The sequence below is a fragment of the Galleria mellonella genome, unplaced genomic scaffold (assembly GCF_026898425.1).
Source record: "Galleria mellonella isolate WM207_F2 unplaced genomic scaffold, CSIRO_AGI_GalMel_v1 utg905, whole genome shotgun sequence".
NCBI classification, from domain to species: domain Eukaryota; kingdom Metazoa; phylum Arthropoda; class Insecta; order Lepidoptera; family Pyralidae; genus Galleria; species Galleria mellonella.
The window spans coordinates 699421-724908 of record NW_026442174.1 but is presented as its reverse complement, the minus strand read 5'-3'; the positions used below and the strand labels follow the sequence as shown (position 1 = coordinate 724908).

Here is a 25488-nt window from a genome sequence, read left to right as displayed (position 1 = left end):
CTATTTCAGTAAAGTATACAATATAGACAGTGCACAAAACTTCGAAAAACGAGTTATGGCCCCTGACTCTTTATTTGTAGACTGCATGTATTCGAATATTATTATAATTTCTAATGGAATATTATAATTACATTCATGTATCATACTGCGTTTTACTTTTACGATATCTTGGTACAGTTACCGTTACAATATTAAATTGTAAGTCTAATGTGACCACCATTTGTGTAACTGAGGTTATCAATTGTTGTGATGATATTGTTATAATTAAACGCTAAGCGTCGCTTGTAATGTTATACCAAGCAATATTATGCACATCTCTATGAATAATAAAATAATACTCAAATTCCAGACTATTACAAGAGCAGCGCTTGGACATTGAAGCATCATTTTATACGTCATATTCTAACGCACATTCAAAGAGACAAGTTTGCACAAATGCATAATTTGAATATCCTACTATGTACAAATTTTCATACACTACAACTCGACACTCGAGAAACTCTTTAACACCAAAACGCTCGATAGAAAATTTTACTGAACTAAACAATCGTTTTCACAACATCAACTATATTGGTTTTTTTTTTTTATATATATATGAAATAATTATAAAATAAAATTTCAGTCTTCTATAATATAGTTCAATATAGATCGTATAAATTAGATCTTCCGATTTACAATACAGTATCATACAATTTGTACAACATCACAAAATTGACAGACGTCGATATTTTACATTACATTACAACAGGTGCGACAGTTCGTGGGATTGTGGGGAGACACGTGCGGCCCCGGCAGGGGGGGTGATTCACTGAGTTGGCACGAGCGTGATTGGAGTACAGCATGAGTTTAGTGGAGTATATGGGTCCCGTGTGGTATACGGATCTTGTGGTATATAAATCCATTTGAATGAAAGACACATTTGGGATGCGAGCCTTCGTGTATGGTGTGATCCCGTTCAGTTAGCACGAATAGGCTTGGATAACGATGCTTGTGTGACGTGGGCTTCGTTGTATGGCGTGGGGGGGACTGTTCAGATAGAATAAGTCGCACCCAGAATGAACTCTCATTCAACTGGCATATTCAAGATGTGCTTCACTCAGTCACATAGCCATACATATGAGAAAGGCTCTTCTCAGTTGAAACGTACTCGCCTATATTCCAGGCGCTTACAGTACTCTCCTGCGACATGTCCCGCTCGGCTAACACGATACTCGTCTGCGACATGTCCCGCTCGGTTAACACGGTACTGGGCTGCGTCGCGCCCCGGACAGTTCAAATATCCGCTCAGTTGGCGCGCGTCCGTTTGGGATGCGGTGGCTGCTGCGCGTGGCCGGCGTGGGCGGCGTGGGCAGCGTGTGCGGCGTGGGCGGCGTGTGCGGGACGCGGCGGCTGTAGCGGCGGCTCGTCGGCCGCGAGCCCGGAACGTAGCATGTACTTGAACTGCGGCATGTGCTGCATCACGTCGCGGATCTGCACGAGCGCGAGCCCGTTCTCGCCGGCCGCTGCACTCTTGCACTTGCCCGAATTACGCAGCACTTGTAGCTGCGTACTGTGCGATCATTATACACTTATTAGAAGAATATTATTTCTACTCGTGTGGTAGAGGGAAATGTAAGTGATAGGAATTAGTGGACCAATTACTAACTTTATACTCTATTAGTTTTATAAACATGAGAAATACAGAAATCATTATTATTCCACTATTGTAACATTATAAAAGAATAACTTTTTTCTGATTTCTTTACTGTATTTATAATATCGTTGTCTTGTGTGAAAAACCCAGAACTTATTATTATCTTTAGTTATATCATTGTTTAAATTAATAATGCTGTTAAGACATGTCAAGATTGACCACAAAAGAAGCGTGTGGTGCCTGCCCATCACACGGACAAAGTCGCGGGGACCAACTAGAAATTGTGTGACCTTTTTTACGTACTTTCTTTTTGTCTTTTTTTTTTTTTTTTTGTATATGTTATGTTTTATTTCTTTCAATATGTACCAGTAGCTAATGTTATTTATGTGCTGTAAGTGATGCAAATAAATTATATATCTATTTAACTAGTAAATATGGGAACTTTAATAACAATGAACATACGTGTTGGGCCTGAAGAGCGTGAGGCCGAGCGCGTCGAGCATGGCGCGGCAGGTGACGAGAGAAACACGCGGGAAAAAGTGGCTCGCGAGATCCGGCAACGTCATCAGCAATTCTGTGTATTGGTACGGCTTCGCGTTGATGCACGGCACCATCGTGTTCTCCACCAGCGCCTTTTGCACCTGAACGACACGCACAACAAAATAAATATATGTTAATATATATAAATAAATAAAAAAAAAACAATATTGAGGGCATTTGTAGTTTTGGACAGCACTAGGCGATGTTCCATTGCAGATCTTCCGCTGTGTAAAATGTCCTGGTAGATAAGCGCGCGGCGCATTGTATTGAGAAGATGCGATGTGATAGTTGCCAATTGTGATTGGAAGACAGTAAAGGATACGTGGCATCGTAAGACGTCACACGCCGAGTGTAATAACGTACTAAATCACAGTATCTAGAAACTTCTTCTGTTGTTGCGTTGTGCCGCAGAAATAACGCTGGACTTAAAACGGTTTCAATCAGGCGAAATAGTCTTCATTTTCATCATCATATCAGCCATTAGCTGTCCACTGCTGAATATCGACTTCCATCTATTGGGTGGATTTTGCCAATAGTTGCCACGCTTGGCAGGCCAAGTTGGCAACCTCAATTAGGCTTTGGTGATATTTAAAGAGGGGAGCTGCCCCTCCCTCGACCATTAAGTTCCTTTAGTCGTCTCTTAAGATACCCATGGGAAAGGGATGGTCCATTGTATGCCGTAACCACACGGCGATATCCTTATATATGGGGGAGAGGGGATTGGTAGTAATGGGAATTAACAATCCCATTGCTAGCAATAGGCCCGCCCTATTAGGTCGACCTCCATGTGGTTCCCCATGAAAACCATAGTGAACAATTCTTGTTGAATTCATCACGATGGGCTTAACTGACTTTCTTCATCCTCACCTATCATCCCTCACTGGTGCCCCGCCAGTGTAAACCGATAGCGCGGGTGGTATACTATTTCATTATCACCCATCAAAAACAACTATGGGGGAGAGGAGAAAGGGGGTTGTTAGTAATGCGGACTACCAGTCCCATTGCTAGCAACATACCCTATTTCTATAATTCATCACGATGGGCTAGCTGACCCGCCTGTTAATTCTAACCTATCATCACTCACTGGTGCTCAGGGGGAAGGGATTATTAATAACGGGGACTACCAGACCCATTGCTAGCATTATACCCTGTCAGGTCGACGTGGTCCACGTGGAAACGTATCACGACGGGCTTTAGAAAAAAAATCTTAAAAAAAAAACTGCTACTATGTAATATACTTATATCTATTTAAATTTAACTCGTAACAAGTTTAAACACTATAGTTAACCTTATATGGCGTATGGTTGCCAGTAATGTTGATATCTGGTATCGGTGTAAGCCTTTTGCGGCTGTCCACGGAGTGAGAGGTTGAGTGGCCATTCATTGATCCAGTCACTTGAGGAGGCACACTGGAACGACAACTTGCGCTATTAGTTTTTTGCAACCATCAACAAAATTATTACTTATTCATAAAGTCTTAACCCTTTTAGTGTCATTGATTTTTACTCATATCTACTTAAAAATGCCAAAGAAATCTTTGTCGTGTTCATGTCATTTAGCCTTGTCTCTAAAAAACTGTATCTCCTCCAAAAACTATCCAATTTTAATATTTTTCAGTCGTCAGTCGTCGTCGTCGTCGTCAGCACTCAAAGGGTTAAAAAACTTTATGATGAATTATTGATAAATGTAATTTTTTGTCAAATTTGTTATGAATATAAATTTAAGTAGTTAAGGTCACATCACTAATGGAACGGCGCATCACTATTGTCGCGTCCTCTCTCATAATTATGTCGTCACCATTGTACTAATGTCGGTCTCTATAAAACCAATAAGTATTAAACAAGTCTTTCGTCATTTATTACCAAGTCAATACAAAATTAACAATGTTGACTGAAAGAAAGAGATGTACCTCTAGAATAGATTTATAAGAAATTTTATGAATAAGGCCATTCATAATCATCATCATCATCATCATATCAGCCTTTTAACTGTCCACTGCTGAACATAAGCCTTCCCCTTGGGGGGTTTGCCAGTAGTTACTACGCTTGGTAGGCGGGTTGGCAACTGCGGTTAAGCTTTGGAGATGTTTTAAGAGGGACTCTGCTGCCCATCCCTCGCCCTCCTTTAGTAGTTTCTTACGACACCCACGGGAAAGGGAGGGGCGGCCTAGAATAGGCCGGGACCACACAGCCATATGGCGATTAAGGATTAAATAGAAAATGAAGTGTAGATAATTATACTTTAGGGACAATGGGCATGCTATGGAATTTCATTAATTAATTTGTGAACCATTAGAGAAGTGGTAAGAAAGTAAAATAAAATAAATAAATATGCGAGTATGACACTATTTAAGGATATTATGTTTATAAAAAAAACTTCTCCAGAGGAGCGTGACAAGCGTGTTTGGAACTCTTATTTCTAAAAAAAAAAACAGCTTTATGTTAAAACGTCTTTGGGGCAAAGTCTAGGTTAGATTTGGGAAATTTATTACACCTTACACGATTTCCTAGGAACGAATTACCGACCTTTTTCAATCGACACAGTTGCAACAGTAATTTGTCTTTATGGCTCAAGTTTTTATTATTATAGTCACTAACTTTGGTAAAAGGTTTCCTTACATACAATATGTTTTCATAAATTTTTTAGTCCAAATAGTAAATGTCATTTTCAAGTTGCAGTGTTTTTTTAATTATGTACCAAACTGAAACGTAATGATAATTATACTGAAAACTTTCCTAAAAGAACATAAGAGAAAATCTTTACTGATAAATAAATATAAAAATGGGTTCGTTTGTTTGTTACCTTATAGCGCCTTAACAGCTTCACCAATCGCTATGAAATTCGGTATACACGTACTATATGGAATGGAAAAGGATATAAGATTTACTTTTATCCTAGTCACGCAGACGAAGTCGCGGGTAAAAACTAATAAAGAGATAATTTTTAACCTATTTTATACAAATTCCATATGAAATATTCTTTTGAGTAAAATAAAGTACCTGCTTATTTATCACTAGCGATCCGACCCGGCTTCTCACGAGTAGACAGAATTTTCGAAAATCAATACATATAATAAAAAGTTGTCACTGTCATTTTTATAATGTTCTTTTACTGTGTGTATTTCATTTCCTGTACTATGAGGTAAATTGGGTAATACAATAAAACGTGTTTGATAGAAAAATGGATTTTTAAATTTAATACTATCGTAATACGTTAACTATATGTGGTGGTAGCTTTTAATTAGCTTATTGTTGTCATTTGTAATATTTCATCAGGAATGGCAACGCATGGGGGGTATCATGGGCGAAACAGTGTACACTGTTATGTCCATGATACCGCTCGTGTCTATAGGCGACGGTTACCACTTTCCATCAGGTGGGCCGTCAGCTTGTTTTAAAAAAAAAATATATTAAATTATTAATAGCTGTAAAGCTTGTCTCAAAAATAATAATTAAATGAATATATCGACTAAAAACGTCACATGCTGAGTAGAAATGAAAACACAATTGATTGCGTTCTATTTTTAATGCCGCTTATTGGTAACCGATTGTAGGTTTTTACATCAATGCCTTTTATACAAACCGTGCAATCACATGATCTATTTAACAATAATAAATCGATCGATCATTAACGATTTAACAATTACCTACTCAAATTACGACCCATTTTCTAAATCGATCTTACCTTATTAATAATGGCACTAGGTGCATAGTTTTTAATAAGCATACTATAAAGGATGCGAAATAACAAACCGATTTTTAGATGTTGTCTATGCACTGACAGAGCACGCACTAAGCAAGGAAAAGGTAATTCTAATTTTATAAGTACATTGCGTACCCTCAGTATTTTTAATTTTTATTTATAATGAACTGTATTAAATAAGTGGGTACATTTATATTAGTATACAGGTAAAAAAGTACAAATAATAATAAACTAAAATCGTAGTGCGTCGCCTACACATACATTTTCTGAATGTTACATACTTTATAAGTTCACGCTTGTTCTAGAGTTCCAAACCACATAGCATTTACATAAGATAGTACCTTGCACACAAAATCAGTGTCAAGACAATGGCGAGTGGAAATAAGTACTAACATTTGAATTTATATCATGTAAAAACAGCCTTATAATTAACGCAATTTTTTCTTTACACTACATATACGATAGTTATATAAAAACACATTGCAAAACCGACTTCATATTTGAAGTGTAAGTAATCATAAAACAAATATTTGCATTATGAATACAAATATTTGTCACTATTTGTAAAAGTGCAATAAGAATGTATTCGCCGACTAATACGCAATACATAGTCCAAACCGTTGGCTCTAAAAGCAATCATCATGCGTTAAATTTATATAATTTTAAAATTGTTGAAGTAACTACTAAGAAGGAATTTCCTAAAATTCCCACAGCAATGAGAGATAAGGGGGGCGACCATTAATTACGCGAGCTTAAAATGGAAGTAGAGTTCTGGAAAATTTATTTGCAAAAAGATTAAAGAAAAAATCACGAGAAAATTCTATTTATTTCTTTCAACATATCATAAAAATTCAATTATTTAAATCCCACGCAAAAGATATAAGGGTCTTACCACAACTCCCTAATGAGGGAGAAGGGGTTAAAATTTTAATCTTTAAGACATAACGAGTTTATAATAATTTTTATTTTTAAATGTGATATCACTGATATATTTTTTTATATGGCAACCCTCTTCCAATAAACCGCTAATTCAAAAGGACATGCGTTTTATTATAGCAAAAAAAAATCGTTTCATGATCCGACTGATCACGAAGGATCATCAAGCGAACAAACATAGTTTGCACCATTTAGTATTTTTTTAAATTATTAAAAAAAAATATAAACTTCCCGTGTCTTGAACTATCTTACATAATCAAATGGACGTCCCCTAAAGAATTCGCACGGGCAACAGCTAACATAGAACAAAGGCTGTTCTCACATTAGATCTACAACAGTGGATATTTGAAAACATGCTCACTTCATTGTCGACGTGTTGGCCGAGCACCTCACTAGAGGTGGAGGGGGCTGTTGACCCATAGCCATTGTTATTGCACTGTTGGGAAACTGAAATAAACGATAAACAAACATATTTTTATGCGCCACAAACACAATCGAACAAATGCAAGTGTAATAAAAAATAATCAATAACATGCTTGAAGTGAAAGTAATAATGTAGTTTTCCTTCACTTGTTTTTTTTTTTTTTTTTAATAGGAATCAATCTTGACATTTTTTACTGTTTTAACGTAAAACAAACAAAAAAAAAACAAGTTAAAAAGTTCGTACGCAGTTAATTATTTTTAAATTACAGATTTTATTAAAAAAACATGTCAAGATTGTTCGAATTAGGTAAGAAAAAAAGAAGCAGATATATGTAGATACTAAAACAAAACTGAAAAGAAAATAATATACCAACTAGAATTATTAAATTTCCTTGTAAAAATTCGTATATAGAGCCAAAACACAAGCCTCGAGTACTAGTCTGACTCGCGCAGCGAGGGGGCTCCTATCTTATCTCCCTCATTAAATTTTATTGTTTCAATTCATATGATATATGCAAAACCTACTTTTTGTTTTTGTACAATACAGGTTTCCTTTTTGTTGAACGTTTAAAAACAAGACTGACTAAAAAATAATATTAGAGAACAAATTCATTGTTCTAGACTAAATCCTTATCCTTTTTAATTCGCGTGAGATAGGTATTTTTACTATTACTCTCATTTCTTCGTTTTATTTTTCAAAAAATACCCTAAAATCAGGGTGAATGCCACTAAAAAAAAATTAAGACTAACTTTTTATTTGCGTATATATTTCATAGGCATAATTTATTAAAGATGTCAATAAAAAAATACATATACTTAAAAGCAATATAATTATACACTTGTTTTTTCATATAAATATATAAAGTATCACAAAAAAACCTACAAGGAAGGTAGAATACCACCTGTTGAATTGAATAAAAATACCACAGTAATGAGTAGTGGGTTCATGAAATCATACCTCTGTTCTGAGAATGTAGGTGGCACGAATTTTATGAATAGGTATTAAAGTTACAGATGATTCAATTATTATAAACGTTTATTAAATAAAGAATAAATGGGCGTCACCCAACAAGTGTCTTTATTGAATTTTCATAAAATATAATGTAAAGACTTCGTACAGAAGTCATTTGCTTGGGCACCTCTGTCCCATTCGTGTTACTACCGTGAAGCAGTTGTGTTTACACGACTATGTTTCGGTTTGTATGGCTGTGAATTTACAGGTGTTATTCCTCTGTACCCTAGAGGAATAACACCTGAGTCCTCGGGAATGGCAACGCATGGGCGGTATCATGGGTGAAACAGTATATAATATGTCCATGGTACTGCTTATGTCTATAGGCGACGGTTATTATTTTACATCAGGTGGGCCGTCAGCTAGTTTGCCATTGTAAGTTGCATAAAAAAAATACGTTAGATTGAAAACATCTAAATTTAGAAAAAAAATCGATTGTATGTATAAATGCAAATAATCACCTGTACATTACGCTGGTGTTGCGAGCGGTGCTGAGGTAACCCGGCGGCCGCCGCCGCGATGTTGTACCGTGCCGCAACCTGCGCTTGGGCTGCCACTTGCGCCTGCGGATACCGTTGTAAAGACGGTATTTATAATCATGATCTCTTGAGCCATTCGATGTTCACTATTAAACATGATCATTTCAACCATTCGATATTCACTTCTGAACATGATCACTTAAGCCATTCGTTGTTCGCTACTGAACATATAATTTCTACTATTCATTGTTGAATACTGAATATGTTCATTTCATCTTTTCATTATTCACTACTGAATATTATCATTGCAGCTATTGATTGATCACCAATGAACATGATCATTTCAGCCATTCGTTGTTCACTACTGAACATGATCATTGCATCCACTCCTTATTCACAGCTAAATACAACATACATAATCTGCCATAAGAAACCGAGATCTCTGAAACACATTTGTGGACTGAGCACAAAACATTTTAGCATCTTTAGAAACTTTATATCATCATCATCATATCAGCCTTTAACTGTCCACTACTGAACATAAGCCTCCCCTTGGGGGGTTTTGCCAATAGTTGCCACTCTTGGTAGGCGGATTGGCAACCACAGTCAGGCTGTTTTAAGAAGGATTCTGCTGCCCATCACTCGCCCTCTCTTAGTCGGCTCTTACGATACTCACGGGAAAGGAAGGGGTGGTCTATTCTATGCCGGGACCACACGACCAAAATTTATATCGCCAGACAAGTTATTCAATAGTGAAGAACATACCTGAGCTAGCCTAAGCACTTGTTGTGTTTGCGCCTGCGTAAGTGTGCCGGGCAAGCTCCAACTGTTAGCGAGCGCCTGCACGGCCGCCGCCGAGATGCTCGCGTGCGGCATCTGCATGGCGGCCGCGGCGGGAGAATGCCTCTGGGCGGCAGCGCGACGACCACGCGTGGACCCGCCCACGCCGCCCAGACCGACACCGCCAGCACCTACGCCCACGCCCACGCCACCCACCACGCCCGGCGGCGGCGCCGGTGGCGCTCGGGTCCATTGCCCGCCGCCTGATACTGAACCTGTTTAAAAAAACAGAAATCACATAATATAAAAAAAAAATTAAAACAAGATTAGTCTATAACCTTCCGTAAGAAATCAGCTGCCAAATAAAGAAAGAAAATCAAAACCCATTGGTAATTCCATAACATAGGCTTACTTAGAGGTGAGCTGGGAGGATTGTGCCTACCCCAAAATTGTTTGATGCCCCATCCCAAAATAAGCAGCGGAACTTACAGCTATAAATAAAGACAGATCGTAGAGTGCATATACAGTTAAGAGATCAAATAGGTAAATAATTTTAAATACCGCAATGTTCCAGAGATTAGCGCATTAACTATTTTATGTTAATATAAATGAAAAAGTATAGTATAAAGTCGTATTAGTAGAGTATATATTGTAGAAAAAAAAAAATTGAGAGATACTGAAACGACAATCCTCAAACTGTCTCTAACTAAAATGTTACTTTGACACCACAGGGAAATCATTATATTAAAGGATTTTATTTCGAGTTATCTTTCTCCTACACTGGTGTACTGTGTCTCGTTTCTCTATTCACCCTCTTTATGCTCTCCGTCATAATACGGAAGATTGATTTTTGCCTTCTTTCTTTAGAAAAAAAATAATAATAAATAACCTACTTATTGACTAAGTAATTTTCAATAGTGTATTATATAACTATTGAGAAATAAACTATGATTTCTGCAATGATTTTGTAATGAGTAGTTACATAATAAAAATATTGGTTCTACAAATTTAGGATGTTGAACCAGCAGTAAATCTACAGTAAGTCAGGCTCCAGGGCCCCAGACCAAGAACTTGTTTTTGGCTAGTGTTAAACCGACACTTGTGTCGGCATTTTCAATCAAAGAGATTATTAGCCCTACCGGAGTAAACGCATGGGCAGTCTAGGCAGAGCTTTGTGCCTCTTATCGCATCATCTGCAACTATTAACTGCAGCTTATTTAAAAAAAACTGTTATTTTGATCTAAAAACTAAACTACCGTACTAATTTTCGTTCGAGATGTTATCTGTTGTGAAGAATCCGCAAAAACTTAATATTCTTTTCGAATTATTGTTTAAAAGATACATTTGTATAGGTACTGTGACTAAAATTAGCATTAAATCCTATTTATATGTATTATTAAAAGTAAATAAACGAGCAAAGATGAACAGACCTGTCCCTGCAAGCAGCACCCGATCACGAGTATGGCGGATGGGCCAGCAATTATTGTGCTCAACTATATTTTAGTGAACGCAACGACTCTACCCAACACTCCGCCAGTACTCCGATTAGACTAAAATACTTAGGTGTCCAGTTTTAATATTTTGAGTTTTGGCATTAAATTCATTATTTATACACCGCACTGTAAACCTAGCGATAGATGACATGCTAAAAAGCGAACACAATTTACCTACAGCATCAAGGCGCCACCGCGCGGAAGAACCGTCTCTACATCATAGATTCAATGCGACGCAATCACTTGGATCGGGCGTCATCGCTCGCGCTACTACAGGTAATCCTATGTCCTGGGGCCTCAGGTAATTGTTCCCACGGCCAGTCGCGACGCGGCCTGCCTTTCGATTTATAACAACTTAAAAGGCGTGAAAATCAACTTGCTCCCTTGAACTTTTTTTTTATATTTGACTTTTTTTTTTAGAACTTTCGTATTTCTACATAACTCTACGCTCTCCTATCCGTTTAAGCTTACAACATGACCTCGTTAATCGCATTGCAATAGAACGACTCAGTTACACGTATTAACTACTCGGTAATTTATCGATTCAAATTCTTGCCTTGAAAATGATCTAACTAAAAACTATTAAAAAAACTATATTGACCGAAATGTAACCGAAATATGATCTATACAGAAACGATCATTTTATATCTTACCCACTGGCTATATGAACAGTCTGCTTGCAAATTGTTTTCGTGTCAAGGCCTTTATTGAAGGTCCCACAGACCTGATATTAACGTTGTCTACTTACGACTATGATTTTTATCTCGTAGGATAGTGCCTACACCTACTGAACAAATAACTAAAAAAAAATAGAAGAAATAAGATAACATGTTTTTAAAACCGTACTAAAGACAAATCATAAGATATGAATGATTCGAGAGGCTGTGATGTGACCTTTAGAATACCAACAATTACTTTCAATCTTGAGTTTAACAAACCTTGACATAGGATTCAAAATGGCTTATCAATGGAGGCCTATTCTCTAAAAGCTCACGTGGCAAACATCTAACGATAAATCTAATATGGATTTAATTATGTGTTAAAAAATTCGTAGGCTTAGTAGATTTACTAATTTAATTCCTAGTATATTTATTCAAATAACGTATTTTTATAGTTCGATTGCTCCTGCCCGCGTAACCTTATTAGCAGCTTATCTATGAAGGATGAACCCATGGTCATGACCTCGACACCATAACCTCGAGTTATACAAAATCTCATTCTCTCTTAAATTTTTCCGAATTTGGCCAGTAGTACTAGCTGTTATTATTTGCTTTGGCCTTTATGATGGGGTAGATTTGTAGTCGAGCCGAATCCTTTCGTAATCCTTATATATGTTACTGAAAATGGATAGTCTATGTAAGGAGTATCAAATATTCTAGAAAGTGGCAACAGTTCATTAAGTGCGATTAATATAAGAGCGATAACCAAAATCAAGGAGATTTCTATTATTAATAAATGTATTCGTGATTAATATGTTAATGTATCACTTAATATTAATCTGTTGAAGATGACCTGAGATTTCATTTCACAAATTTTATACTTCGCTCTACAGTTTTGGTTTCTTACAGCTAATTCAGCTTGAATTGAAAAATAGCTCGCCTCGAAATTTGTTATATTAGAGGAATCAATGACGAGCTTATAAAATTCATTTAACATAAAAAAAAGCACCGAAAAAGATACAAAATCCTTTCTTAAAGCAAAGCTTAACTTTTGTCCAGTCTAAAGCCCGTGTTAACACTCTGGCTTTTTCTTTTACACTTCATCTATTCATATAACTTGCCCATATCAGCAAGCCTTCGAGGTCTATTGTTGTCTACTTTTCGGTTTAGGACCGTGCCCATCGTAACCTGCTAGAGTCCGAATAGCATACCTATATTAAGTTCTTCTTATATTGCCTCTCCAACTACTGAAGATTGACTATCAGCCCGCGGAATCTGTCCTTGAACTTGCGAGATGAAATAATTCTTGCGATTACAATGTCCATCCAAACTTTTAACAGAGGGATTTTTAAGACACAAAAAAATGCATCAGATCTATCTGTGAAGCAAAAAAACGTGAGAGTTGTAAGCCGTTATGTAAAGCTAATAAAATATTACCGCTTCCTAACTCATATGTTTATGAAATGTGTGTATTTGTTTATAATAACATACATTTATTTAGTAAAAGCGTGACAGTAAGTAAAAGGAATACAATTATACACAAAATACAATATCCTAGACAAAAATTAAGCAATAATGTATACTGCGTGGCGATCCGTATTTATAACAAATTGCCAGATACTTTTAAGTCTGAATAAAGAACATTTCAAGAAACGTGTATTTTCATGGATTATAGAAAAATGTTATTATTCTGTTAATTAATTTCTAAATGACAAAAGAGTGCTAACAATGTAACCACTATGATCGATTTCTATCAAATTTTAGTTTTGACATATAATATTAATTTTATAGTTATGTAATTGGTAATTGTCTGGAAAATTGCCACGTGCCCGTGCTGACTGTAGTGGTTTATATAATTTTAAATATTTGTACACTGGAAAGAGCACAATATAATGGGAATTTATTTACTATTGTCACCTTATTGTAGCATATTCTTACAAATAAATTATTATTTACTAGCTGACCCGGCAGACTTCGTACTGCCACAATCGATAAATAAAAGATCTAAACTTTTGTATAAAATAAACTTAAAACAAAGGGAATCCATAATTAATAAAAAAAAATCTACATAAAAATAATCTGAAAGATAATTAACAACTTTATTCACCTTTTAAACCTTTCCTGGACTTCCACAAATAATTCAAGGCCAAAATTAGCCAAATCGGTCCAGCCGTTCTCAAGTTTTAGGGAAACTAACAAACAGCAATTCATTTATATATATATAATATCATCATAAACACGTGTAGAAGGCGTTTGAATTCAAATTCAAATCATCTATTCAAATAAACTGGTTTACAAACACTTTTAAATGGTCCTTTTTTTTAATCTACTGCGGGGTTCGGAAAGTTGTTACCTGTTGAGAGTAGCCCGCAAAAAACTCAACAGTTACTCTTTAAATCTCTATTAACATTATGTGTATTTATTTAAATGTATTATATCTTAAATTACATGGTTGTTAAAAACTATAGATAGATAACAGTCGTGTCTAAATACATGGCCATGATACGAAGTTTTCCACTTTTTTTATGATGAATAATAACTTGAGCTGTCGTTAGGTCTGTCGCAGAATCTTTATATTATTACTAACATATATCTACATGACATACAAACACATAAAAACTAAAGATGTTACAGTCACAGTTAAAAAACTTAAATGGAAATGGGCAGGGCATACAATTAGAGGGAGAGATAAATGGAGTAAAATGATAATGTTTTGGTACACAAAAGACAAAAAAAGGAGAAGAGGAAGACCACATAGAAGATGGGTAGATGACATTAGGGCTGAAGCAGGTGGAATTTGGACAAGAATTGCTAGCAATAGTGACCATTGGAGGCAGTTGGAGGAGGCCTTTACTAATAAGCAAACAGACAACAGTAATTAAATAAATAATAAGTTGTTATAAAAAAAAATGTTGTCTAAATAAAATTATATTATTATATCTACATGAATACTAGCAGATTTCTTCCACTTTATCGGAACTGCTGTGAATGCGTTCATTATGAACAGGAACGATTGTTAAACCCAAGAGATTTAATATAACATCTTCATATGTGAATATTTTGTATTACAACCGTACATCATTACTTACTGGTCTTATATTAATTTGTAAACCAATTCACTTAGTTTAACCAGCGTTTTTTTTAATAGATAATAAAATGATGACCCCGCCTGCGCTATCGGTATACTCAGACGGGGCACCAGTGAGGAATGACAGATGAGTATGAAGTCAGGTCAATTAACCCATCGTGACGTATGCAAGAAGTATTAATCACAATGATTTCCAGGGGGAACCACGTGGAGGTCGACCTGACAGTGCTATGCTAGTGGACAGTAGAGAACACTTGTCACCAATCACGCGTATTCGTAAACAAGTCAAAGCCTGAATATACAGATCGCTATCTGGTTTATATTCTAGCAAGCCATTTGTGTACTCAATTTCTATCAAATTTAGCTTTATACTGTGACCCTCACGAGGTTATACATTTATTTATTTATTTTTGTGGCACATCAACAGATTACAAACAAAACTTTTACCAATAGAATACAACAATAGCATTCTAAGTTTTTTTTTTTATACAACTTAGAATGGCAAACAAGCTGACTGCACACCTGATGGAAAGTGGTAACCGTCGCCTATAAACATGAGCAGTACCATGGACATAACAGAGTATACTGTTTCTCTCATGATACCCCCCATGCGTTGCTATTAATGAGGACTCAGGTGTTGTTCCTCTGTACCCAGTAAATAAACCGAAACACAGCCATGCAAACAAAACTGCTTCACGGTTGAAACACGAATGGGACAGAGGTACCCAAGCAATCGACTTTTGTACAAAGTCTCCCTCTGGTAATGTTTACAATCCAATTATAGTTGTACTCAACATTCACAGAGACAAAACGGCATACGTTGATTTTTAATACAAAAAAAATTTAATAAACGATAAAAACTACAAAATAAGGACCAAAACAAAACTACCTAATTATGCTTATAAACTATTGGATCATCAGTCTATGCAAAGTGCTTCGATACGATGAAAACTTGTGATAAAACATATCAATATCCGATTTACAATCAATGTCTTTGTACAATTTACACATTCTGTATCCACTAGGATATCCGCAAAAGAATCAAAGTAACCTAAATAGGCCGAAGGCTAAGCAAGCTGAAGAGGCAATGGGCTGGTCACATAGCTCGGAGAACCGACAACCGATGGGGAAGAAAGGTTAAAGGGAAAAGGCGACCTCATACGAGCATAAGCAGTATAAGCATTAAAAGCCACGTCAGTGTCCTTCGTGTATCATGAAGGCGACCTAAAAATTCAAAGAGAGATGGCGACACCGTCACATTAGTAGTAATCGATTTATTAGTATGTAATTGTAGTTCGATAGTCGATTGATTGAACTAAAATTAAAATAACCTGTATGTAGTTGTATACAAATTGAAAACAAAGATCAATAAATTTAGATAAATAATCATACCTAATTATTATTACTTCACAAAGACAATACAATATTTTTTTTTTTATTCAAACAGACTTGATTACAAGCTCTTTTAAGTCGTCTATTTTTTTATGATTCTACTGCTGGGGCGTTGAGAATGTTGTTATCTGCTGAAAAGAACTTCCAAGACATTCAACAGTTTTCCAATTATTATGTACTTACAAGATAATTTTAGATTCATGGGTACTGTGATTATAAATAAACAAGCAAACTTGAGCAGACTAGTCCTCACAAACAGTACCCGTTCACGAGTATGACGGATGGGCTGGTCATCATTACAAAAAATGAACTATAAAAGTATAGCTAAATTGAGTAAATAATACGATTTAAATAAAAGGAGTAAAATTTTAAAGAGTACTTCAATAGTTTATACTTGGTTCCAATTACAAAAACAGCAAATTGAATTGGGTTTAATATGCATTAAATAAAATATAGGATAACTCACTCAAATACAACCACTTCACAAAATTGGCAATTAATAATACAATCGCCCAACTGGAGAAAATAAGGATTCATTTACACTGTGAATATTGACCGAGAAGTCAATCCTCATGATTTTTTTCGCGTAAAATACTTATGTGCTGATTTAATATTGTCACGATATGTTTTTTCCACACTGTATACTATACGAGAAAATACCGCGTTGTAAAAATGTACAATGCGAATAGATTCCAATAATTTCTATTTTATATTTTGTAGTCTTATTTATATTTTTATATTATAACATTTATAAATAGATAGACAGAAACTCTTTGTTTCCTCCAAAAGATTACATTACAATAGTAAACTTATTATAGATACAAACAATTACAAATTAAATAATTAATTTTTGTTTAAATTTTCACCTGGTTATAAAAAAAGGCTGTAACTGTGCCAATTTCATGTATGTAGGTTGAATAAATTTCGAGTTGTTATTACACACAGATGCTGCGTCGCCAGTTCCTTTTTCTTTGAACTTGGCTGGACACACACCGCGCCTCTAGATTAACGTGACGTGATGTTTTGTGAATCTTTTTTCCATATGCTATACCATCTAGCGGTAATATAATATCCGTTTATGATGTCGTTTGTATATAGAAATGACAGCCTTAACATTTTTTTTAATATGCTTTATAAAATTTACATTTATGAATAAAAAAAATAGTTTTTTTTAAACAGGCTAATAACAAAATTCTTTTGTAGAGATTAATATTATTAATTAAAATAGTTTCCTGGGATTTACAATGCTTATATTATTGTTTTCAGTACTTTAAAAGTATTAACTTTTTTTAATGGGTGATTGTGAATGGGACTCCATTTTCCGCGCTTAGCTTCTGGGCCGTTGTGCGTATTAAAAATATAATAGGTATCTTTTATGTTTTTGTTTCTATTTACCAAAACTATGCTGAATTAGGTGCTTACAACGCCTAACCATTCATAAAAACTCTTTAAATAAATAGCCCATAAAATTGTCCTTCATTTATATATGCCTTATATATTCCAAAATAATTTTCAGTTTTTGGTTGGGTTATATTTTTTCTAGGTTATTTTTTTTTCTGAACAGCAGCAAGTAGTTTTAAAATTTAATTGTTACATTTATACCTGTAAGGATAAAATCGTTTTAATTCAATAGAATTAATTCATTAGCCAAGCATCTGTTCTGCTATAGACTTCAGTCTTTGTAAGCCATTTATAAAACAGAGAGGGTTAAAAAGCTCATCTTGGATGGATCATAGAAGGATTTGCTTAGTAATGCCTATTTAATAGCACTAGTCAATTAATATTACACTCTCAGTGCAAGAAAGTCTATTATAATATTAAAACTCAGTGGATTATACAAAGTATATCCTTTTAAGATTTGTGTTAGTCTTTCAACCAGCTATATCATTATAATTAAAGGCATAAATAAATCAGATGCAGATGGGAATTTTTTGCACTGTGGGATCAGTTTCAAATGGTATTTTTGTTTTTATACAAATATACCTTTCAATGTAAACAATAGAAATCCTGAGCTGAGTAGACTTGATTATTATTATTACTTTGTTTAATGTTACTTTATTGTTATTGATTTTATTTCTTTATTTTATTTTTATTTATTTATTGTTGTTTTTTTTTGTTATTTTTTTTATTAAATTTTTATTTGTCTATCCATTTGATTTTACATACACTATAGACAAACACATGGTCAAATGTATAAATTTGTGTATATGTAGATTTCCACCTAAGGTCTTAAATGCAACACCAGCTGAAAAAACCAGCTATAGAAAAATTAGAAGTCAATCTTCGGACACATGGTTCCCCTATGTCTGGCCGCATGTTCGAGGGCCAACTGATAATGATGTAACAAAAATGCATTTTTACTAATTTTCACATGGCAAAAATAATTAACTTAGCAGTCTCTCCTGTCTTTATCAATTGTCAGCTGCAACATGAGATGCAGTACAATTATCTAATATTATTTTTTTTTTTTTCCTGCTGATTCATACAGATGAGATAAAATGACAGCCTTAAACCCACTGACGCAGTTCTATGAACTTTTATTTGGAACTAAAATATATATTAGACAGGTACCAATTAATTTTCTAATGTTAATAATCTCTAAAACATAAATGATCAACTTCTAATGACGATAATACATTTTTTTATATTATCAATATAAAATATTCTTTATATATTTACTGACAAATAAAAATAAATCATACTACTCAAGGATTTACTATATTTGTTGTTTTCACCATACAAATTAATCTTTAAGAATTTGAAATTTATAATGAGTCTGACTACTGGAGCTTTTTATACTATAGCTATATGTCTACCAAGTTATATTTTTTTATTTGCCAATTATAAGCAGAAAGATAGCGTACAGTATCATACACTTAGAGAATACTTAAAAAAAAATTAAATACTACTTTAATATTAATAATTAAAACTAAACATGCACTAAACTAATTAATTAAAGAATTTTAATTATTAAATTATAAATTCTTACTATAAATTTAAACATTACTATGTAGTTTAAATGCACATTCCTACCTTTAGCTGATATTAGAAGCTGCGAGTCAACAACTTTATTTGGCCAGTATTCCTCAAATTCTGTGCCTGGTGGAAAGTAACTTTTAATGTCTGATAAACTGATCACTGAACAAGTCTCACTCGCAAACAACTCATTCCTTATTCCTTGCACTTTACAACAGAACTTAAGGTATGACAAGTCCCACCCCTTCAACTGGTCCGCTTTCAACTTCAAGTTGTCCGTTTCACCTTCAAAATAAAATAGAGGCACAAATTTCTGATTGTCTCTCACCGTGTACGGCACTACTGACTCCTTATTTATACGAATGAAACCACACTTGTCTTTGCTATTTGTCGTCCCCCGCAACAATTTATTGTAACAAACATCCAAAAAGTTATAGAACTCATATGCATCCAATAACCTCACTACCAAGTCTTTTTGTGTGAAAGGTTCCCGCCCAAACTGACCATCACAATGCCTATTATTGATTTCGTTCAGCAGACGAGCCTCAATCTCTGTGATATAATAACTTCTGATACACGTACATGAGTATATGTCCGCATGCAAATAATTCAGGTACTTATTTAGAAGCTTGATCTCTACCATCCTTACGGCGACATACTTCTCGCCGGAACGGTAGATGTATGGAATGTGACATTTGCCAAGCATGTCCCAGCCGAAGTGGCCCTTCCAACTAGCCTCGTCTGGCGCCGGGGTTTTCTTATCGGCATCAGGTGGCGGACGCTGGTCGCCGGCCACGGGCGCGGTCGGTTTCCGCGCCAGAAAGTTAACGATGGCCATTTGCCCGCCCGGACCGGGTGGGCCCGTACCCACCAACGTGCCGGGTGGCGGCCGCGCGGCTGCTACGGACGCAGCCAGTGCCTTAGCTTTGTTGGCCTCCACCATCTTCGCTGCTAATTCCCGTATCTCGGCCTCATCGGGCCGCTCCGTCTTTACTTTAACCATCGTCGTGTCGGTCATGTTCGTGACACTAGATTTTATTTTCACAAATACAGTTTATGCGTTTAATCAAGTGTAATCCTGCAAAGCATCACCGTTCAGGCCTATAACCTGCATTGATGCTCAGCCAAATTTTAACCATACTAACTAAATGTAAACAAACGCATTGCTTGCAACCTACATCTGACTTATCACTGCACTATTTTGACAGATCGCGATACATTTGATATGCACTGTCCACTTAATTTATTTCACGCACAATCAGCACTAAACTGCATCCTCCTCCAATCCATGTGACGAAGGCCGGCAGAACTTGTAAGTTGTTTATAACCCGTAGTTGAGTTAGTTTTGTATAATTTTCTATTAATGTTAGATAATAAGATTTTTGCCAATATTTTTCAATAAGAAAAATTAATAATAATTTCATGCACGCTGTGGTAGGTAAGGAACATGAAACCCAAATTTTGTGTTCTGTCTGTTCAGGGAAATGCCCAATACCGTTGTATAGTCTCGTGGGGAGTGCGCATTAATTCAGTACATTTTTCACCTTTTGGTGACTCAGCAGCGACAAAATGGCCGCCGACAAGGCTTTGTTGGCCAATCGAGCTACTGCTTGTAGTCATACATACCTACAAAAAGTCTCGTCGATGACGTAGCCGCACTCCCGACGAGACTACTTCTCAAGAACTTTTTACTTTTGTACTATTTTTGAACAGTCTATTTTGAGAAATTATAACCCGAAGCTTGAAAAAAAAAAACATTTAGTTTACAAATGAAACTGGATAATCATTGACATGTATTAAAATTAATTAAAACTATCGCTTGAATAGGTAAATATAAATTATAATTGAACTCTTACAAAGTAGTTACTCGGTACCTAGTCTCGTCGCAGAGTTTTCACTGCTTGTAGACACTGTATGAAAAATGTATTCAAAAATCAATCTTGCTGTTAGGACATACGGGTTTAGACATACCACGTGACGCTATTTTGAACCTAGATGTACCACGAGACGAGACTAGCCGACGCGCGCATTCCATGAACAATAATCCCCTGTGTGAGTAAACGAGACGGCTAGAACTAAAAAGTAGATGTCAAATGTTTAGGTATTTTACTATGAACGTAAAGAGAACGTAGGTAGGTATATAATGCAATTACAAGCTTACGTAAGCACTTCTAACCTACTTTGTATTGAGATAGTTAGGCGCCTAAATCTAGCGGTCTTTTCATAATTTTTCTATTGATGTCCAATTAACTTATTAAAAACCTACCTAGGTACTTAATAACTCTACGCAATTTCGATACTTACCTACTTGACAACACCTACTTTTCACATTCCTGACACTCATTTATAGGAATATTATTGATTAGGTGTTTTAAGTTTTCCCTAATAGTTTACCTAAGTATTTAAAAAGTGTGTCAATAGATACTTATAGTTCTACTACACAGTTAAACAAATACAGATTGGTATCGTATCAAAATTATGTGGGTAACTATATGTTAATTCCTAAAGCGTGGATTTCGAATATTAAAGCCGAAACCTATACAACAAATCAAACAATCCATGCAACTAAATAGTTTGTTAATTTTTTCAACTAACTTCGAACCTGAGACTGCAATTTAACAGCGACTAGGTATGTAAAGCAGTAGCACTTACTCCTCTATACTACGCATGTCAGCATTTTATTAGCTTAGATAATCTATATCTATGTCTACATCTATATAGTTACCTATTAGTATTATTCTTAACTTTTGTTTCCATATTTTTTGGGACAGACAAAGAGCAAATACCTACTCCGCTCTTAAAACTGTTGCTAGTGCGATATGAACAATATCAAATGCAGTTTCATTAATATAACAACCATAACCTATTTAAAGAACGTAAATAAGTATTTTTATAGGGTAACAGGGATTATCTTGAAGTAATCTTTATATTTTAGCCTATTTATTACATACCCTACAATTTCTATATGACCTAAAACAACAAATATAACAATTGAGCATTGATTTCTATCAGGGGTTTATTTCAATGTCTCTTCTAAACTAAACAGAGCACATATATATAAAAATAAAAATTTTATTTAATAATACCTACCTTCACTACACCCAAGTAGATAATAGTAACGTGCTCCCTACGATTTTTTTTTAATAAATTCTATGTTAGGTAAGTATTAATAACTACAACTTACATATATGTAACTTCTAATTATCGTGAAAATAATATAAGTTTGCGTTCCGCAAAAAAAAATCCAGCATCTCCAGTAAGGACAAATTATCAAAATCGTTGAAGGCACTGCAAAACATAGGTATATACAAAATACCAGTGCAGTGAAACAAATCTTTGACCTTGTACAACATAGAACATTAATTGATGGAGTGGAACAAATAAAAGTATAACAGGGAGCTATTGATGTAGAGCTTAAAACTATCAAAATACTTGCTATAGGCTTGGTCCAATATATATATGAACAAACTTGTTTCAATCAATAACTGCCAAGATGTTTTACCACTTAATTAGAAATTAAAAATATTATTACTTTAAGATACAATGGGACCGATTCTGAGGTGCCATTTCTCAACATTTATATATTAATATGATAATTTCGCGGATTTACTGTTTTATGGTTCATCATAAACTAAAGTTGTAATAATTTTATTAGACTAAAATTTATTAGAAAATTAGTTCATATTGTCCCTTACATCAAATCAAATATAAATCTTAATTTCAAACATAGATTTAGAGAAATGCCGCTTCAGAATCGAATCTAATGGGACTGACATATTCGAATAGAACCAAGTCCCCAAAAATTAACAAAGGGAATTAAGAAAGATCTTGTATAATAACCATAAAGACCATAACAATTTCGGCCAATTTCTTTTTTTTTTTATACAAAGAATCTGGTAAACAAGTATACAGCATGTCTGATGGTAAACGGTCACTGTAGACTATGGGCATCTGCAACACTAGGGGTGACACGTACGCATTGTCAACCCTGAAGAAACTATAATACACTTTTTTTAAAGTTATTAAAGTTTTTGTTAAATCTGAAACTGCATTGTACTCGACCATTTAGGTTTTTTTTTACAACACAGGGGGCAAACGATCATGCGGCTCACCTGATGATAAGTGACTACCACCGCCCATGGTCACCCACAACACCTACAGCATTGCAAGTGTGCTGCCGGCCTTTTAAAAAGGAATACTTATGCTCTTTTTTTGAAAGTTATATTGTCGTATTGGTTCGGAAATACTGCTGCTGGAAGTTGATTCCAAAGAGTGATTGTACGTGGGAAGAAAGTGCTTTGAAAAACGCACGGTGGAGGACCGCCACTCGTCCAGATGTTTAGAATGAAATTTTAGTTTATGGCGGGTTGTACGATGGTGAAAATCAGCAGCAGGTATCAATCCGAACAATTCTTCAGAGCACTCCCCATGATAAATTCGGTAGAAGATGCACAGACACGCAACATCTCTACGCAGTTTCAGTGGGTCGAGTCGGATAGTAAGACGCCGATCGTCAACAATTCGAGCTGCCCGACTTTGAATGCGGTCTAAAGGAAGAAGTTGGTACTGTGGCGGTCCTGTCTACAGGTGAGAACAGTATTCCATGTGTAGCCTCACTTGAGCTTTATACAGTTTTTGGCGGTGTCCCGGTGTGAAATACCGGCTCACTCTATTGAGCACCCCCAACTTTTTGGAAGCTATCTTAACTTTTTCCTCTAGATGGCCGCAAAACTGGACGTAAGTTCTAACTTTTACGTTAAGACGTTAAGATATTATACTACGTCTATGTTTTCTGTCGTATGAGAATAAATTACCTGTCGATGATGAGAGGTGCGATGATATAAGGTAGTTGTAGGCAATATTTCGAACAATTCCTGAGAACACAATCCGTTATATAGGAAGTACAACACACAAAGGGAAGCAAAGTCTCGCTTTAGACTTAAGAGCTATACTAGATACCATCTGTGAGTTTGGGATCGTCGTCAACTCTTCTAGGCGATCTTTGAACTGAATTAAGAGCACCAGGCTGGCCTTCAGGTGATCCGACTACGGATGAAAGCAGTACTCCAACTTGCGGCTTGTACGATAATAATCTTTGTCTCAGGGTGAAGTATCGTTTAGCTCTATTACGCACTCCGAGTTTATTAGACGTCGACTTGACCCTGTTTTCAAAATGACCCCGGTATTAATGGTAATGGAGATGTCGACAGCGAGGTACCGAATACTTTTGGAGATGGTAATGAAAAACTTTTAAAACTTATGTTAATTTTTTAACGAATTTTATGAACTTACTATGATTGTGGTTTACGACAATTATTTAGACTTCATCCAGGAGTCTTAGTCTTCCAGTTGGACGAAAATTCAGGAGCAAATTGTTTTAATATTAATGCTGGTCTGGACCATTCGACTTAAAGACGTTAAAGGATAACAGTTACCGTTGGATTTTCCGCTGTGATGTGGAAATCTTCGATATGAAATACCCGTATTGCGGGATGGCAGATTTTACAATATCTCCAGCATCTAAAGATGGATTCTAGGCAAAGAGAGTGCCCAGCAAATCAACTTTCCCTTTTGTGCTAATGGCCAAGTTATAATTTAGCTTCGGTAAAGAAGGTAAGAACGACTAAAGCTCGTTTTAACAGCTTAGGCCAGTGACCAGAAAGTCTTCTTGAGGAGTGATGTGCAAGCCATTCGCTAATTCTGTTGATGAAATCGAATTTGGCTTTATCACTTTTACTGAATCTCAAAGCAGCTTTTAGTTTCCGCTTCGCGTCATTCCAAGTCCTATGTGCAGTTTGTCTAGCTTTCCTGCAACGCCGATTAAACCACAGTCATCTTTTCACTCTCGAAGCCATTAGTAGGTTGAGAATTAGACAGAATGTCTAATTCTCAACTATCTACCAGTGATCATCATATCAGTCGTTAACTGAACATAGGCCTTTCCCATAGAAAAGGGGTTTTGTTGGTAGTTGCCACGGTTGGCAGGCGAGTTGCAACTGCAATTAGGATTTTAAGGGAGACACTGCTGTTCATCCCTCAACTATTAAATTCCCTTACGCCTCTTATGACAACCACGGGACAGGCAGAAATGGTCCATTCTATGCCGGGATCACACGGCCTGTCTACAAATATTGCTTCTGAAACAGCGATTGTACAAAAATCCACATCTAATGTAAAACGCAGTAGCTTCCATGGGTACCATGCGTAGAATTCTCAGACTTCATTCCTAACTGCTGACTTATAATGCCACGTGTCACCTAGAAGGCCAGGATGAGAAAAAAAGGACTGCGTGCGGGCTATTTAGAATAGAACCATGCGGTACTTCTATTATGATTGCGGTGCTTTTGGCCATAAATATTAAGTTTTTAAAGGTAT

General features: G+C 35.6%; 2 protein-coding genes across 3 annotated transcripts in view; one reads left to right on the top strand and one right to left on the bottom strand.

The window, feature by feature from the left end:
* Nucleotides 1–234: 234 nt before the first annotated feature.
* Nucleotides 235–22524, bottom strand: LOC113510686 (uncharacterized). Its single transcript, XM_026894183.3, has 7 exons — nt 19171–22524; nt 9491–9780; nt 8708–8809; nt 7173–7258; nt 3462–3582; nt 2096–2274; nt 235–1549 (listed from the first exon to the last, which is right to left on the bottom strand). Exons 1-7 carry the CDS (start codon nt 20129–20131, stop codon nt 1285–1287), a joined length of 2004 nt encoding a protein of 667 aa, XP_026749984.2. The 5' UTR covers nt 20132–22524; the 3' UTR covers nt 235–1284.
* The window catches only part of LOC113510769 (zinc finger protein 182-like), a 27203-nt gene continuing 22053 nt past the window's right edge, over nt 20339–25488 (top strand). Inside the window, exons 1-2 of one of the 2 annotated variants that reach the window (XM_052902503.1) lie at nt 20377–20425; nt 23202–23700. The gene's annotated coding sequence lies outside the window, so the exon portion shown is untranslated. Of the gene's footprint in view, nt 20426–23201; nt 23701–25488 lie in introns of both variants that reach the window. The other variant, XM_052902504.1, reaches the window with a different exon arrangement.